We start from the raw sequence: 15,025 nt of genomic DNA, 5'->3' as shown, positions 1-15,025 counted from the left end.
CATCCAGAGATCTAGATCTTATGCCAGTGTGCTGAAGCTGCTCTGGAGACCTTACCAAGATGATTCACGCTGATGGATCCTTAAATTTGTTGCCCATGTGTAGTTAGAACAGGCCTCAGATACAGAGGTTTTGGAAAACAACAATAGAGGCAACACAAAGCTGTTGCCATTGCTGATTCATCTACACTGGAAAAAAAGGGTCAAATGAAATGAAAGATAGGGAGAATGCTAATTCATGAGGGGTTGAAGTGCCAAAAGACTGGAGACGTAACAAACATCTAGGACTGCTTCAAGTACCACGGGGTTCCCCGGTCGCACAGGAACCGTGATGAGGAAAGCCAGAACGACGGGGAAACAAACGAGGAAAGGAATCCCCCTCTTTCCACTCCAGAGCTTGTGTACTTGTCAGGTTGTTTTTTGTGATTTTGAAATGATAATAATGGGGATACGGCTAATTAATGCCAACTGGCCACGGGTGACCCTCGCTCCAGATTCTCCGCTTGCCCTCTTCTTCTGTTCCCTTTTTTAAAACCTGGCACAATGAAGACACGAGGCTGTTTCCCATTACGGAGGGAGTAACACTCCGCTGTGTTGTTCCAATTGGAAACAGCTTATAGAGAACATTATTTAAACCTTAGCGTTCAAACATCTGAAGACAGGTTTGATTTATTTGAGATTACATTTAATGATGAGTTACGGCTATTTGTTTTGCCTGTGGATCCAGAACAATGACCATATTTTATGATAATGGATTTCAGCACAACACGTCCCTGTCAAAACGTGTCTTTGAAAGGTTTCTGCCACCGTCTAAACGATCGTAAAGGACAGGCGTGGAGTTGGATACGAGTCAGGGTTATTACCGTTATTGGAAACTGACAGGCCGTTATGTTTAGCGCTGAGTGTTTGGGCTGGGCACTCAGTGTACTCGTCCAATCCACAATGAATCAATTTCAAGACCTTTGTTGCAAGGCATCCTTGTACTTTTTCACAGTTTCCTGCTTTAAATTGCTCCACACACTTTCCTTTTCTTTCTTTTTTAATTCAAAAAAGACTTTACGGCCTCTGCCAAGTCGTCACATCTCTAAACAGCAATGACTGACGATAGGCGTCATTAACGTTACCTGAGTTAACATCTGTCTGACCAACAATAAAGATACCTCACTTTTAGGATAATCCACTGTTAATGAGAATAGACATTACTTCATCATTCCAGACAGATGGGGTCTAAAGAACTGGCAGCAAAACAGTCTTAAAATTAGTGTAATGGTCCTTTTTAGTAGCTGTAGTTGATCATCATCATCATCCTAATTTTGCAGCACCAGTATGCACAACATGACAAACCATGGACTCTATTTAGCATTTAAAATTAAGTATTACTGTTTGGCTCAACACATGTATCACTCGCTTTTGTTTTTAGACACGTTATCATTAAAGGATGCTTGATTTGTTCTGAAAACATTTCACAGCCAAATAACAGAAGTTTAGTTAAAAGTCAAATGTAAGCAGTTTTTTAGTTTTCAGAGTGTAATATCAAACTTTTTATGGGAAAGTTTTGTTTGTGTTAACATTTACTGGCTTCATTTCACCCCTCGCTTCACTTCACGAGCAGTGATATAAAACCTCGGTCCCGTCTGAGGAAGCAGAGGAATGTCTGCCCGCTAACACTGAGAAATGCCTCTGAGGCGTTTCTAGCACATCGTCTTCAAATGCGACCAAATGTTAGAACACTCTGTGCTCGCACGTGGACGTTCACATCCCCGGGCGCATCGAGGGACGATTAAAGGAGGACGAGTCAGAGCTGCTTGTCGGATGACCGAACGGCTTCGGAAATTTGAAGTTGTTAAACGCATCATTGGTCAGAGCTCCTATAAAGTGCTTATGTTTAGAGATGGGTATTTCTGTCTGTCTGTCAGCCTGGTCCACTTGAAAACACTTTGGTCCACAGTGAAATGTTTGGACAATTAATGGATGGCTCGCCATGAAATTTGGTAGAGGCCGTCCTGTTCTCCTCAGGCACAACATTCCCATCGGTCCCAGCTGTACTGTGTTTACTGCTAATTAGCACATTTAGCAAGCTGACACGCTAAACTAAGATGGTGACCATGTAAACATTAGCATGTCAACATTGTCACTGTGAGCTTGTTAACATGATAATGGCGGCCATCTTTACATTTTCATTCTTCACCGTGACAGGCAGGGATCAATTAGACGTCTTCTTTTAACATTTAAAGTGTCAAGAATTGTGTTTTGGGCCATTTGTGGGCAGCTGGACGAGCTGTAAAGACAACAGTGACATACTGCTGTCTTATGAAGTTGTTATGGTGAACACATCCAGCAGACGTGGAGCAACACTTTCATTCATTTCGAGGTGTCTTTCAGGAGGAATGTGAGTCCAGTAAGTCCTCTCCAGTTTTGTTTGGTCTTTAAAGACTCCTGAGAAAAACATCTGGCTCCAGGTAGCTAAATGCTCCGCTGTGTCCACCCAGCTGGTCGCTTCCTTTGTCTGCTATTATGCTTGGCGGAAAGTGTTTCTGGACACAACACGGACAAGAGTGGTGAGACTGAACCACAAGTTTATATATACCTAATCTGAACGGCCACAGTCGAAGGTGGGGTGACAATCCAGAAGACTCATTTCCTCTCACATAAAATCTACTCACTGTTTCAGTGTGCGCTAACAGAGTTCCCTCTTCTTTAATAAAACATGCTGCACCATAGCAGAACAAACAGTTCAATCTTCATAACACTGCTTGCCTTTAATCCCTTTACCCTCTCCTATCTATAGACATTCATCAGCTTGAGTACCTGCTGTCCTCTGTCCAGAAATATAACACCATTCAGTGTTGTTTTTTATCGGAGTAATACTGAAACAACATATTGAATCATGAAGAAATAACATTTACCTCATTGTCCTCCGATTCCCTGAATACACATTCCCTCTGTGTGGCTCGTTGCCGGTCATCCATCCGTTGCTGCACAATATGTTGTTTTGGTGGTGGGAAGGCAGACTCCTCATGCCCTCCGCCATTCAGAGCTCCCTGTGGGGGGTCAAGGTCCGTTACAATGGGCAAACATCACCCTGCCCGTTGTTTTTGTTAGTCCCTAATTGCAAGACCCTCAGCAATGTTGATTGTGGCAGTGAGCACATTCATTACGAACGTCATTAGCAGAGTCATTAACACTGGGGGAGCATGTTAAGAAGTGTTTGGAGACAGTTATCTGCTGTTGGCATTGGGTAAATAAGGGGGGGGGGGGGTGTCTTCTACGGATGTAGAACAAGAATACGTGTTTGGAGGAGCTTAACAAGGAAAGCGAGTGGCTGCTGTGGTTTGTGTTGCAACATACAGCACTGGGAGAAAATCCCAAGTTCGTCATCAAGACAGGAGAAGAATTTTTCTGTAAGTGACCGGCTTCACATTTACAGCTGATTAGTTACAACACAAAGGCAGGCTGAGTTGCCAAATACATCCAGTCTGACTGATGATGAATCTGCAAACGTTCAAGTCTCTGTGACAGTACATCCCTTACCGTAACACCAAGTGCTCAATACACATGAACCAGAACAGTTAAACTGCTCTGCTGCAGAATCACGATACAGTACTTATTTACATATTGCTAATTGATCCAGTTGCTGCCATTGTGCCTACTAATTGACCGCCAATTACGTCATTAGTCTGTGTTAGCCTGTTTTGATAAGGATTTAAGTACCTGGAGCTGAGATATCTGCGTTACCAATCTGTGCTGTCTGCCTCTAAGAATATGTAAATTACAAACAATTATCCAGGCATCTAAGTCTGAGAGAAAATACTGAATGCTAATGAGACAATGAATGCTAATGCTGGGTAAAGCTGTTCATACAGGCTGAGATATCATTACTGACATTACAGTTCGTCTCTGTTGTACAGTCTTAGTTGGAGACACATCTCCAGTGTGATCAGCATAGCTTGGTAAAGACCATTGAGAAGGGTAGCCTGCAGGCGTGTGATCCCATCTGAATGAAGCACAGCGCTCACGGAGCCTTGGAGTGGCCACAGGAGACGACATGTAACGGACACGAGGTGCTATTAGCCTGCACTTCACTCGTGTTTTTGTTTATACATTTTTTATAGTTGATTAAAAGTTGCTTGTCATCAATCAGTCAACCAGAAGTTGAACTTTTGTCCTTGCGACCATACGGGTGAAAACAACCACGCAGCTGTGATGATTCTGTCACAACCGATGAGTTCAGCCGAAAGAAGGTCGTCGTTTTGCTTTGTTGATCGGAGTTGATGCTGTGGCAACATTTGCATGTTTGACAGAAATATGAACATGATTCAAGTAGCATGCAGTCCAATATTAAACTTGGATGTGTGGTGTGGAAAAATGTAGCTGTGAAGTGGACAAAAAAATGTAGCCTCCTTCCTCGTTTCTCCAACAGAGAGCAGACATTGGAACAGTGGAGCATTATCTCACAGCGCAGAGACAATCCAGTGCGTTAAAATGGACTTTCCTGGTAGATTTCTTCATAATGTGAGGGTAGGGTGAGCTCCTGGAAATCCTGGAAAATCCTGTCTCAGCGGCTGAAATTCAGACCAGGAGATGCTGTCATACATATGAAAGATGAACGTGTTGTTATTGTCAAGCTTGAAAGTTGTGTCATCTGATTCCTTTTTGTCAAGTAAAAAGAAAGGAGAAGTTATTTTTAAAAAGTCCAAAAATGAATGTTTGTTCCCCTCAAGCAACTTGTCCGCCCTCCACTCGCTCCCCCTCTCCCCCCCGGGAACTAATGACTGATGGTAATTACATTTAATGAGATCATGGGGTCGTCTGCAGGGTGCACTTGTGCAAATTGCTCTCAGCGTGGGGTCTGGAGTGGGATAGGGTAGGGGCCACCGGGGCAGTCGAGGTCGGGGCCAGGAGTGTTTGCCCAGATTTGGGGGGGGGGGCGGGACCCTCTGTGGCTTTACCTGTCACTCAGGGAGTAGTGAAACATGTCATCCATTCGTCTGCCTTTGTCCTCATTTGTTTGTCTGGCAGAGGTAACCACGCAGAGGTGGCGGCGGTCTCGCCTCTATTGTGTTCAGCCCGTCACGTCCGCCCTGGCCCCTTCTCCCCTCTTTCCCCTCTGTCTCCCTGCGCCGCGACTGGTCATTTTGCCACTATTTTCTGGCTGCGGGGGGTGACCCGGGCAATTTAGTTAATCCATTAACAACTAATTGTCTCCTCCTACCCTGTTGCTCGGACAAACAGCCTGGTGGGGGGAAGTGAAGCCCCCTGACCTATAAAAGTCATGCTGATAGAGGAGGCACCCACTGTCACAGTCCTCACTCACTGCACTTTTACTGGGACTTTTAAGCTTTGGATTCATATTCGGTGTGGAGGCACTGATCAGTGGCTCATTTCTTCCTTCTCTTTGAGTCACCCTGCCTTGAGTTCATAGTTTTCAGCCTCTCTTGCTCTCATTTGTTTTTCGCTGGTCGGTGGAAATGTTGGGGAATCTGTGGATGCTCTGCCTCTGTCTCTGCCTCTCCTGGGCCGAAGCTCGCATATGGGCCTGGATGCTCAACATGCCCCACAGCCCTCCCAAAGAAGGAGCGAAGGCACTTAGAGAAAGCGCCCCTGTCACCAAAGCAACTACGGTAAGATACTACTGTGCATGAATATAACGCTTTTCATGAATGAATTCAAACCTTTATTTAATCTTTCAAGAAATCATCAGAGCAAGTAGTAAAATATTTCTTCTTACGCTTAGAAAATTAGCGTTTACGGGAAATAGTTACACCCTGATGCAGTGTTTCTTGTGCATACTTCAACAAAAATGTGCTTTTGCAATACAGTTTAGTCTTTACATAACTCTGTGTCCAAATTTGGGTTACTTTTTGAAGAACAGTGTTTCTAAAGCTTTAACGTGCCCCCTCTTTCTTCCCAGGCTGTGTGCGACCATGACAGGACCTGTGGGAGGGGCTTCTCCTGTGATCGACACTTTGGTCTCTGTGTTCCTCTGAGAGGGGAGGGCCACTACTGTCGGAGGGATGCCCAGTGTGTCCGCGGACTCAGCTGCATGTTTGGGAAGTGCCACCGCAGCATCCCCAACGGACAGGAGGGTAAGAGTGCGACGGCAAACACGTTAAAACCTTGTTTATTCAGAGTCAGTGTGGAGATAACCCAGTGTTCCCTTCATCCAGGTGCTAGGTGTAAAGTTGACAGGGACTGTGGGGCATCCATGTGCTGCGCTCGACACCACGGCGAGCAGGTGTGCAAGAGGCGCCTGGTCCGCGGCGAGAGCTGCTATGTTCCCGACGGTGGGCTGGCATTCAGCATTAACCAGATTTGTCCGTGTGATGAGGGGCTGCTGTGCCGTGAAAGCAGCGCAGCACATCCGAGAGAGTGAGTACGGCATCAAAAGATCAGGCTGGATTACCGGCATGTGACTGACTGTGTGTTTGTTTGGGAATTTGCACCATTTATGTACAACATCAAGTCAAATCCATACAACACACTAAATCAAAGCAGGTTTTCAGTTTGGAGTGTGCTCGTCCTGGCAGTGAAACATGTTCTTTATGTTCACTGCTGTCCCACAGCGCTTTACAGGAAGGAAACAGAGGAGCGACTCACAGCTGGAGAAAATTAAAACAAATTATGGACGTCGGTCAAACGGCTCAGAAAGCCAAAGAATCCTTGGAAAAACATTTCGATGTCCATTTGTGAAGTTTAATTGGCGGCGACATTCCGAAGTCCCGATTTTATTTGACACGCGTTGGCACATGGAATTTATCATTTCCTGTTTGTATAAATCAGTCAGCTATGTTTTTGTACACAAGTCTATGCTGCCAAACTCGATCGGGGTGAGGGGTAATCAGAGGACGAGGTCCAGCGGTCATGGTTCTGTTTAATAAAGCTAAACCGAGTGACACACAGCAAACCTGCTTGGGTTCTGGTTTTGATTTGTATGTTTGCATTCTATAATAGACATACAGTCTCTGCAGCTGTGGAGGCTTGAAGACCCTTTTCTTTCATCCAACAGGTCGTACAACATGTAATAACTCGTAGAACCTCTGCAGGATCTCTGTAACATGTTTTTAAAATATGCTTCGCGATGTTGAACGCATGTATTAGTTGTGGTGATAAATGGCGTGATGGCCTAACCTGAGTTTGTTTGTCTTGCAGGAGAGATTTCATTTACCAGCAAGAACGACCAAGCTGGACCTGCCAAGTGCCCAAAACTTGATGCCAGCCTCCACGTCAAAGCTATTTATTATGTAAATATGTCGTATATGATTGTATATTAAAAAAAAGGTACGTAAGAAAGCACTACTGTTGAGCTGGGATCTTTAGTATCTCTACTGTATCTTCCTCAATGCATTTAGTGATCTTTGATTCTATCAATAAATGTCTATGTCCCCTTCAATTTTAAGAATAAAAAAGAAATATTTTCCCAAAGCAACGACTGAGCCAAGATCATTCCTTATTGATAATAAAGTACATATGAGCAACACGGTGTTCAGGACATGTGTTTTTGCTGCTGTCTTGTGGTGAACATATAGAGGATGATGCAAAGCTTTCTAATGAGTGTGCACACACAGAAAACCCCAATCCAAAGCGTTGAACCTTTTCGGTGTCTGCAGTGAGGATTTCAAGCTCAAAATGTGAATTTTGGGTGGAGTATGAGCCGATGTTACTGCGATGTCTGAACTTCCCTTCGTGCAGAAACCTCCCTTTAATTAAACGACACATTAGAAATGAGACAAAGTCCAGTTTATCCGCAGAGAATTTGAGCCGCACTTTCTACTCCAACAAAAACACACAATGTGTTTGATACTTATCAATCAAACAGATGGACAATGGAGACGTGACTTACTGGAGAACTCCCATACTTTGCTTCTCGCAGTCAGAATCCACTGGTTGCTGAATTCCACTATGACCTTTGTCTTTGCATGAAGGAGCAATGGCAAACCTTTTCCAGACACCTTTCGCGTCTTGGTGGAAACGTTTCATGCTCAAAAGGCAGATTTGGGGTGCTGTATCGCTCTAAAGCTCAGAGCGGACCGTGCAGACACTTTTCTTGGCTGGCGGGTTGTGGTTGTGTAACATGGTGGAATCTCGCGGCTCCTGATTGTCAGCATCACCAGATGCTGTAACGCTAGCTGTCCCCTGACCCATTCTTAGATTGGTATCTTCCTCGGACTACTCCTTACAAATTCCCCAGTCGCTCCATTCAGATGCTAATCGTCTGCAGTTTGCCCCTTCAATTGCTGGGTGACTTGAATTGTTCTGTGAAGGACATTAGTGTCTAACCTCTTTGCTATCGTTTTACAGCTCTCATCATTAAGTCCTTGCAAGGAGGTTTTCGAGTGTGTGAATGTTAAAACGAAAGATTTTTTTGTTGTAGCTTTGCTGATTTTGACTTGATGCTGTGCCTTTTTCTCTTGCGCAACATCGGTTTTCCTGCCATTTTAATTTCTTAAGAAGTTTGATTTAGAGCAGGGAAATATGACAAACTGTCAGCTGAAGAGACATCAGAAGAAAACTAAAGCTACCGAGGCTTTAGGCAACACGATATAAACCAATAAAAAAGGAGCAAACAGGCCAATGAGAACACGTTTCTCACACAAACGAAAGGCTGACGAGACAAAAGCGATATCTAATAGCACAAGACTGTGAGAAACCTTATATTACTGAATGCTGCCTATCATCTCCACTTTAGAACACTAGTTGCTTGTGTATGCCAGCTCTTATCCGAGCTGCCATCACATTTTGAAGGCATCCATACATGTCTGTTTTCACTCTTTAGCTCCTTAAATGGTTTTCTGTTCCGGGACATTTTGACCTCTCTTTATTTCAGTCGGACAGAGAAAAGAAACAGGACTGTCTGCCTCAGCTCCTGAGACATTACCTGACGTGCTGTTACACTTTCAGATATGTTTTGTGTTTTTCTCAAGATATTTATTGGTTAAAGCAGTAGTTTGGCATTTTAGGAAATCTGCTTATTCACCTATTTGTAGAGAGTTAGATGAGAACATTGATACCACATGTCTGTCCATTAAATTTAAGGGTACAGCAAGCAGCCGGTTAGCTTAGCTTAGCATAAAGACTTGAAAGAGGGGAAACTGCTAGCCTGGCTCTGCCCAGAGGTTAAAAGTCCGCATACAAGCATCATTTGTGCTCATTAATTAACACTTTACATCTTTAATTAACAATATGAGATTGATATGGATCGCCTCGTAACTCATTGACTGTATAAGATAGTGGATGCAGCCGCTGTGACGTCACCTGTTGGTTTGTGGACTCCCGTTTTTAAGCCTCAACTTTGGCATCACGGCTGTCGCCATCTTGGTTTTTTGGAGCCAGAAGTGAAAATATTTGGACGAGAGGGTGGAGCTGCCATACATACACACAGCCATGTCCTAAAGCACACCCTGCTTTATCATGTGTTTATCATACGTGGGACCATAATTTACAAAATGAGGAGACTCGTGTCCGTAAACTCATTAGGAAAATGTTTGCTGAGGTATTAAATCAAGTGTGACTTGACACAGATTTACGTCCTCCAGGTCTTAAATGTTCTGCATTCATTGTATAAAACTGACAAATTTCCTGTATGCTCATCTCTAGAAAAGGTGACTTGAGCAGCCTGAGTGCTAATCCCGCGAGGCGCCGTTTCATTTGAAAGTCAATGTCTGAGCAGCACAGAGAGCTTTTGTGAGCAGCCCCACAATGGAGCTCTTAAGCCAACCCTGCCAGGGGGAAAGTGGAGCTGGGAGAATGGGGGAAAGGTGATTAACCTCACCTGCGACAGTATAAAATGCCTCCTCGGGCTGTCAAGATGTTAGCCGTGGAGTCGCTGGTGCTGGTAACGTGTTGAAGAGCCATGAGGATCCTCTGACATCAGACTGTTCAAAGGTGTTTCCTCCCTACAGGTGAGTCTTTTCACGTGATGGTAGGATTTGCATCATTATGTGTTTTATTAAGTCATTGCTGAGGTGGAATGCTTAACTCTCTCTGCAGCATCGCAGCATGGCTTCTGTCGGTGCGTTGCTAATGTTTCTGCCTGTTGCATGGGCGTGCCCCCCCCAGAAAGCAGGTAACACTGCTATGCACCAAAGATTAGCTGGTACTTGTTTGTGAGGTTTGACAAATGCAAGATGTAATTCCAAATACTTCTAAAGTCAGAACGCAGTAAAGTGACAATATGAAGTGAACATGAGGGCAAAATGTGAAAATCTTTCTAAAGTTTATCTCTTCTTTCAGACTACGTTATGGTGTCCTGTTTCCCAAACGCCATCATTGCCAACGTCCCGGAGTGTCCTTACGGCTGGGAGATTGAACAGCTGTCCCTGGGTGGAGTCTGTTACTCTGGGATCCACAGTCCGGGCTACTACCGCTTCATCATCTCAGACCTGACGCCCAAAAACCACTCGTACTGCGGCACGCAGTCCGAGGTGAGACCCCACCATCACTGCAGCACCATGCAGAGAGTTTTTGATTCATCCGCCCAGGTTTAGCCACGTCCCAACACCTCGGTGTAATGGACGAGTGGGGCATTAAGTCCATCTCCATTGTTCCCCACAGTACATGCCGGGCAAAGACCCCAAGTACATCTTCTATAACTCCATCGTGTCCAACGACACCTCGCTCACGGTCAGAAACCAGCCGGTCAACTACACCTTCAGCTGCATGTACCGAGCAGCCTACCTGGTGAACAACGCGGTGTTCAGCCAAAGGTAAGCATCCATCCGGGGCGCGACGCGACCGCGGTTACCGTGTGGAAGATGTGTGCATTCTGACCCAATGACTTGCAGCGTTTTTACTAAACCCTCTGCTTTTTCCAGAGTGGCTACAGTTTATGTCAACAACGGGAGTTTAGGCACTTTTAGATCACAGTTGTCTATGAATGTGTTCACGGTGAGTAGCCGCTCACAGATCCAGTTTCTCCAGTGGAAGCCTTGTTCAAAGCTAACTTTAGACGTCCTATTTAATGAAAAGCTGGCTGGAAAAATAAAGAGTTCACAGCTGTTCGGTGCATGAGCACAGCTTGAGGGACGATTGAAAACCATCATTTATTTTGTAGAATTCAAAGTTCCTGTACGCCAAGGACGCTCCTTATGTGATCGACACCTCTGAGATCGGCTCTGAAGTCTTCATCGGCATCGAGGCGAAAGGACTCAGCAACAGGTGAGTCAGCACATTTGTCATGTGCGTTTTTTTTTTTTTTTTAAACATATGAGTCTCTCGATCTCCAACACGTCTTTTTATTGTCGTTCACTGTACCACCTCTTAGATTCAAGGTTGTAATAAACAACTGCTGGGCCACTCCTACACCTTACTCCACAGACAAGAAGAGGTGGAGTCTCATCATTAACAGGTACAGAGCGAAACACATCGAGCGGCTCGCCTTAAAAACACAAGTGCCACCTTAAAAATGATTGAACCAACAATTTATTGACAGCCAACATCTCTCAATATCTGGAGGCTTCTGGGCTCGACGCGTTCGTTCATTGGTGCTTGTTAGCCTGTTAGCATATGGATGTTGTTGCTGGCTGCAGTATGATCGATGGTTTGACTTTAAACTTTTAGTGCTTTCGTCATCTCCAGGTAATTTGTTGATAACATACACATATTTGTACCCTTTATGTGACCTACAGCTTGATATTTTGGGGGGATAATAAAGCATAAATTGCTTCACTTCCACTTGAAATCTTCATATCACACGAGTGTGTCCTGCCCTCTAGTGGCCTGAAACACTTGAATAGTTGAAATCCTCATTGTATGTTTAGAGGTCCAGTATGTCGAGGCAGCGTAACAGCAATAGTTCCAGATTTATCTTTGATTTAGCTTTTCTGAAGGGTCTGTTCTTCGTTTGCCACAAAAACTTCACACGAGGCTGAATTATAGCTTGTTGAGCTTTAACATTAGCTGTAATGCTAATGTTGCTTTAGCATTAATTAATGATAAAAGTTGGTAAAACAGGTTTCGTCTCCCAACAGCTGCTCCTCCGACAGCACCGTGACCATTTTCGAGAACGGCAAAGACAGCCGCTCCATGTTCAAGTTCAACTCTTTCCGCTTCCAGCGGCTGGAGAAGGTGTCCACGGTCTGGCTTCACTGCGAGGTCCAGGTCTGTGATGGAGACCGGCTCGTCTGTCAGCCGGTGAGTGAACGCTTCCGTGTGATGTCAAACGATGTCGACTTCACTACATTTCAGAGGGAAATTTTGTAGTTTCTCATTTGTTTATTTTGGTCCAAAGCGTCTCACAAATGAGGCACAATCTGAATCTTCAGGTCGTTAAACTTCAGATTAAAATTATCAAGGTTTATTCCAGCTTGTGACTGGCGGCTCCTGCGGGGCGGGTGGAGATATTTAAACCAAAATGGTCATAAAGGGTGGGAGGGAGGAGGTGATAGGGAGCAGAGTATGCTCCTGTTGCGCTCCTTTGGATCCAGATGCAACCCGTGTGTCCTCCTCGTGTCTGTCCTCCAGGGTCCCTGCTCGTACCGGAGTCTGTCCTCAGAGGCAGAACCAAGCGGGGGGATCCTCACTGCCGAGTTTCACCTCAGAGGTACAGCACGCATGCATGCTGCCGTGTAAGGTGTCCGTCAGTATCAAACGCCTCCTCCCCCTTGTTATTTCCTCCTCTTTCAAATTAAGAGACTGTTAAATTCAAGGCAAATCAGTATGAGGTACTTTGTTTATTTCACTGCATTAGCTTTTATTTTGTGTGATGATATGTTGTCTCTCTCTCAACAGGTGGGTCCTCCAATAATGGACACATAAAAGGTAAATAACTTTGTTTGAAATGTGTTTGTTCTGTATTCTGTTAAATGTTTTAATTATTGTATATTTTACTTCCCTGTGTGATGATTTGGATGCTGCTTCAAAGCCTTTTTTTTTACACCAGAAATCAAATTCTTGGGTCATGATTTTTTGGCCTAAAAGTCAAAAATGTTTAAATCAAACTTAAATATGTTGAACCTAAAAATACTGAAATCAGCCCATGAGAGCGTGAAGCTGTTTCTCCGTCATGAACGTTTGCTGTGTTTTCCACCTCAGGCACCTCGCTCTTCATCCTGCTGCTGGTGCTCACGAGCTCATGTTGGGATTTCGTCAATGGATCAAAACTGTAGTAAAAACGTTTTTACTCACATCATTCACGTCCATAAACACACACACTCACACAGGGGAGTGTCACCAGGACTCAGGGAGCGTATGAATAAATCCTCCCCCACCTTCACATCAATGACCTTCTCCTCTTGTCACAAATATGACTCGTAATCAGCACATTTATTGAGATTTTCACATCCTCTTGTGAATGGATTTTCTTTGAAATGTCACATTGCTTTCTCCAATAAAGATTAATTGAAAAAAAAAGAAAGATCCTCTTTAAAAATTCTTCCTCACAATGTTAATAAATAAATAATCTTTTTATTCAGTGCAGAAATTAAAATCAGACTCTCGACATGACAACAACAAAATAAACATAAATCAGATGGATAAACATGCTCTCATATTTCTTCTGTGTGGGACAATAGTCTTGATGGATTTATTCTAATACATAAATAACCGCTTTGATTGCGGACAGCTGTGTTGAATCTCTGATCTGACCTCTCTGTGTCTTATAAGAAAGCCTTCTTCTCTCCTCAGGCCGAGCTGCGATTAGAAGCAGTCGTCATTTGTTGTTCGTTGCCGCAGCGCTAAATAAAAACACATTATAAATTGCTTTAAAAGTAACCAGATGCACAGATTTTCATTCGTTTTTACAGATTTAAGTGTTTGTGTTTTAAAATAGTCTTTCTGCTCATTGACTTTCATACAAAATGACTTTCCAGGTAAGTTAAAGGGAGGTAAGTGCAGTGTTATGTGATTCTTCTGATTCTGTGTTATTCATTTATTTCTCATTATGTGTTACATTTACTCACATTTTTATATCAAAAGTTTATTTTGCTGGCAAAAATATTTAGGATGACTCTTCTCGAACTCAGGGCAGGTGCATAAATTCAGCCAATCAAATGTGATTTTGGACTTGTGGTGGAAAGTAACTAAGTACTCAAGTAAAATTTGAGGCACTTTACTTCAAGTATTTACATTTTCAGCTACTTTATACTTCAACTCTGTCACATTTTAGAAGCAAATATTGTAGTTTTTACTCCACAACATTTCTTTGATACCTTTAGTCACTTTACAGATTCAGATTAATTATACAAAATATAAAGAACAAACGAATACACCATGATCTGTTATTATAATTAAGACTTTATCCCCTTTATTTAGGGGAAAACTCACGTATATCAAGTAACTAAACAATCTCCATTGTTACCAGATGATCCACGTGAATTAATCATTCTGAAATGAGCATAATGAAGGTCTGAAGTTGTTCAAGTTGGTTTCTATTTTTAGACTTTTTAAATAAATTTGGCTCTCTGGTGCTTGTTCAGTCACATGACACAGTTGTAAATTTAACTCCATTCATTTATCCTTTGTTGGGTCTCTTTAGGTATCATGCTTCCCAAACTGTGCACAGATTAATGTTATGATAAGATTCAACATTACAGCTGCAAGATTAAATTGAAATTACACGACTGTAACATAAAACAAACGCATCTGTAGTTCTTATGTTAGCATAGATCAAATCATCCTGTGTGAAAATCACAAGATTAAAAGTATTTTCAGTGTTGTAGTCCAGGCTCTCAGCTGTGTTTGCTTCCCATGAGCGCAGATATTCCCGTTAATTTATCCAAAATGAGGCGAGAGTGTCACTTATTCTTTAAATGTGCACTGTAGTCATCACGCCGTCGGTCATGTGGGCTTTGGTTTTATGGGCCTTTTTCACAGCAGCCCTGGCCAGGCCTAGTTTCTTGAGCGGAGACAAACACAAACGCAGGTCAAAAGACAACACTGGAGATGCTGACTGTGCTTGACTGGACGTGGTCCTTAATCAAAAAGTGAGCGTGATGTGTGTTAACTGTACCTCCGTTTGTGGTTTGAGACTGTCATCTGGTGGGCTGTTAGCAGTAAGGGGAGGATTAAATCCCTGTTTGCTGAGCAGCCAGTA

General features: G+C 43.5%; 2 protein-coding genes across 2 annotated transcripts; both read left to right on the top strand.

The window, feature by feature from the left end:
- The first annotated feature begins 3,675 nt into the window (after positions 1-3,675).
- Positions 3,676-6,370, top strand: LOC143338898 (dickkopf-related protein 3-like). Its single transcript, XM_076759764.1, has 3 exons — positions 3,676-5,618; positions 5,909-6,083; positions 6,165-6,370. The coding sequence occupies exons 1-3, from the start codon at positions 5,466-5,468 to the stop codon at positions 6,368-6,370; spliced, it is 534 nt and encodes a 177-aa protein (XP_076615879.1). The 5' UTR covers positions 3,676-5,465.
- On the top strand, positions 6,244-13,156 carry tectb (tectorin beta). Its single transcript, XM_076759763.1, has 12 exons — positions 6,244-6,366; positions 7,147-9,896; positions 9,985-10,060; positions 10,228-10,418; positions 10,549-10,700; positions 10,809-10,881; positions 11,048-11,151; positions 11,258-11,341; positions 11,964-12,126; positions 12,457-12,535; positions 12,724-12,753; positions 13,027-13,156. Exons 3-12 carry the CDS (start codon positions 9,994-9,996, stop codon positions 13,098-13,100), a joined length of 1,017 nt encoding a protein of 338 aa, XP_076615878.1. The 5' UTR covers positions 6,244-6,366; positions 7,147-9,896; positions 9,985-9,993; the 3' UTR covers positions 13,101-13,156.
- The last annotated feature ends 1,869 nt before the right edge of the window (positions 13,157-15,025 follow it).

This window comes from Chaetodon auriga, chromosome 20 (genome assembly GCF_051107435.1).
Source record: "Chaetodon auriga isolate fChaAug3 chromosome 20, fChaAug3.hap1, whole genome shotgun sequence".
Classification (NCBI taxonomy): Eukaryota; Metazoa; Chordata; class Actinopteri; order Chaetodontiformes; family Chaetodontidae; genus Chaetodon; species Chaetodon auriga.
The sequence above is the reverse complement of the archived record's forward strand: the minus strand, read 5'-3'. Positions and strand labels throughout refer to the sequence as shown.

Excerpts from the sequence above, each read along its gene's own strand:
- LOC143338898 (XM_076759764.1), top strand. The coding sequence starts at position 5,466 with ATGTTGGGGAATCTGTGGATGCTCTGCCTCTGTCTCTGCCTCTCCTGG. Across the intron at positions 5,619-5,908 it reads CTGTCACCAAAGCAACTACG|GCTGTGTGCGACCATGACAG; the intron begins GTAAGATACTAC and ends CTTTCTTCCCAG. Across the intron at positions 6,084-6,164 it reads CATCCCCAACGGACAGGAGG|GTGCTAGGTGTAAAGTTGAC; the intron begins GTAAGAGTGCGA and ends CCCTTCATCCAG.
- tectb (XM_076759763.1), top strand. The coding sequence starts at position 9,994 with ATGGCTTCTGTCGGTGCGTTGCTAATGTTTCTGCCTGTTGCATGGGCG. Across the intron at positions 10,882-11,047 it reads TGTCTATGAATGTGTTCACG|AATTCAAAGTTCCTGTACGC; the intron begins GTGAGTAGCCGC and ends TTTATTTTGTAG. Across the intron at positions 12,754-13,026 it reads CAATAATGGACACATAAAAG|GCACCTCGCTCTTCATCCTG; the intron begins GTAAATAACTTT and ends TTTCCACCTCAG.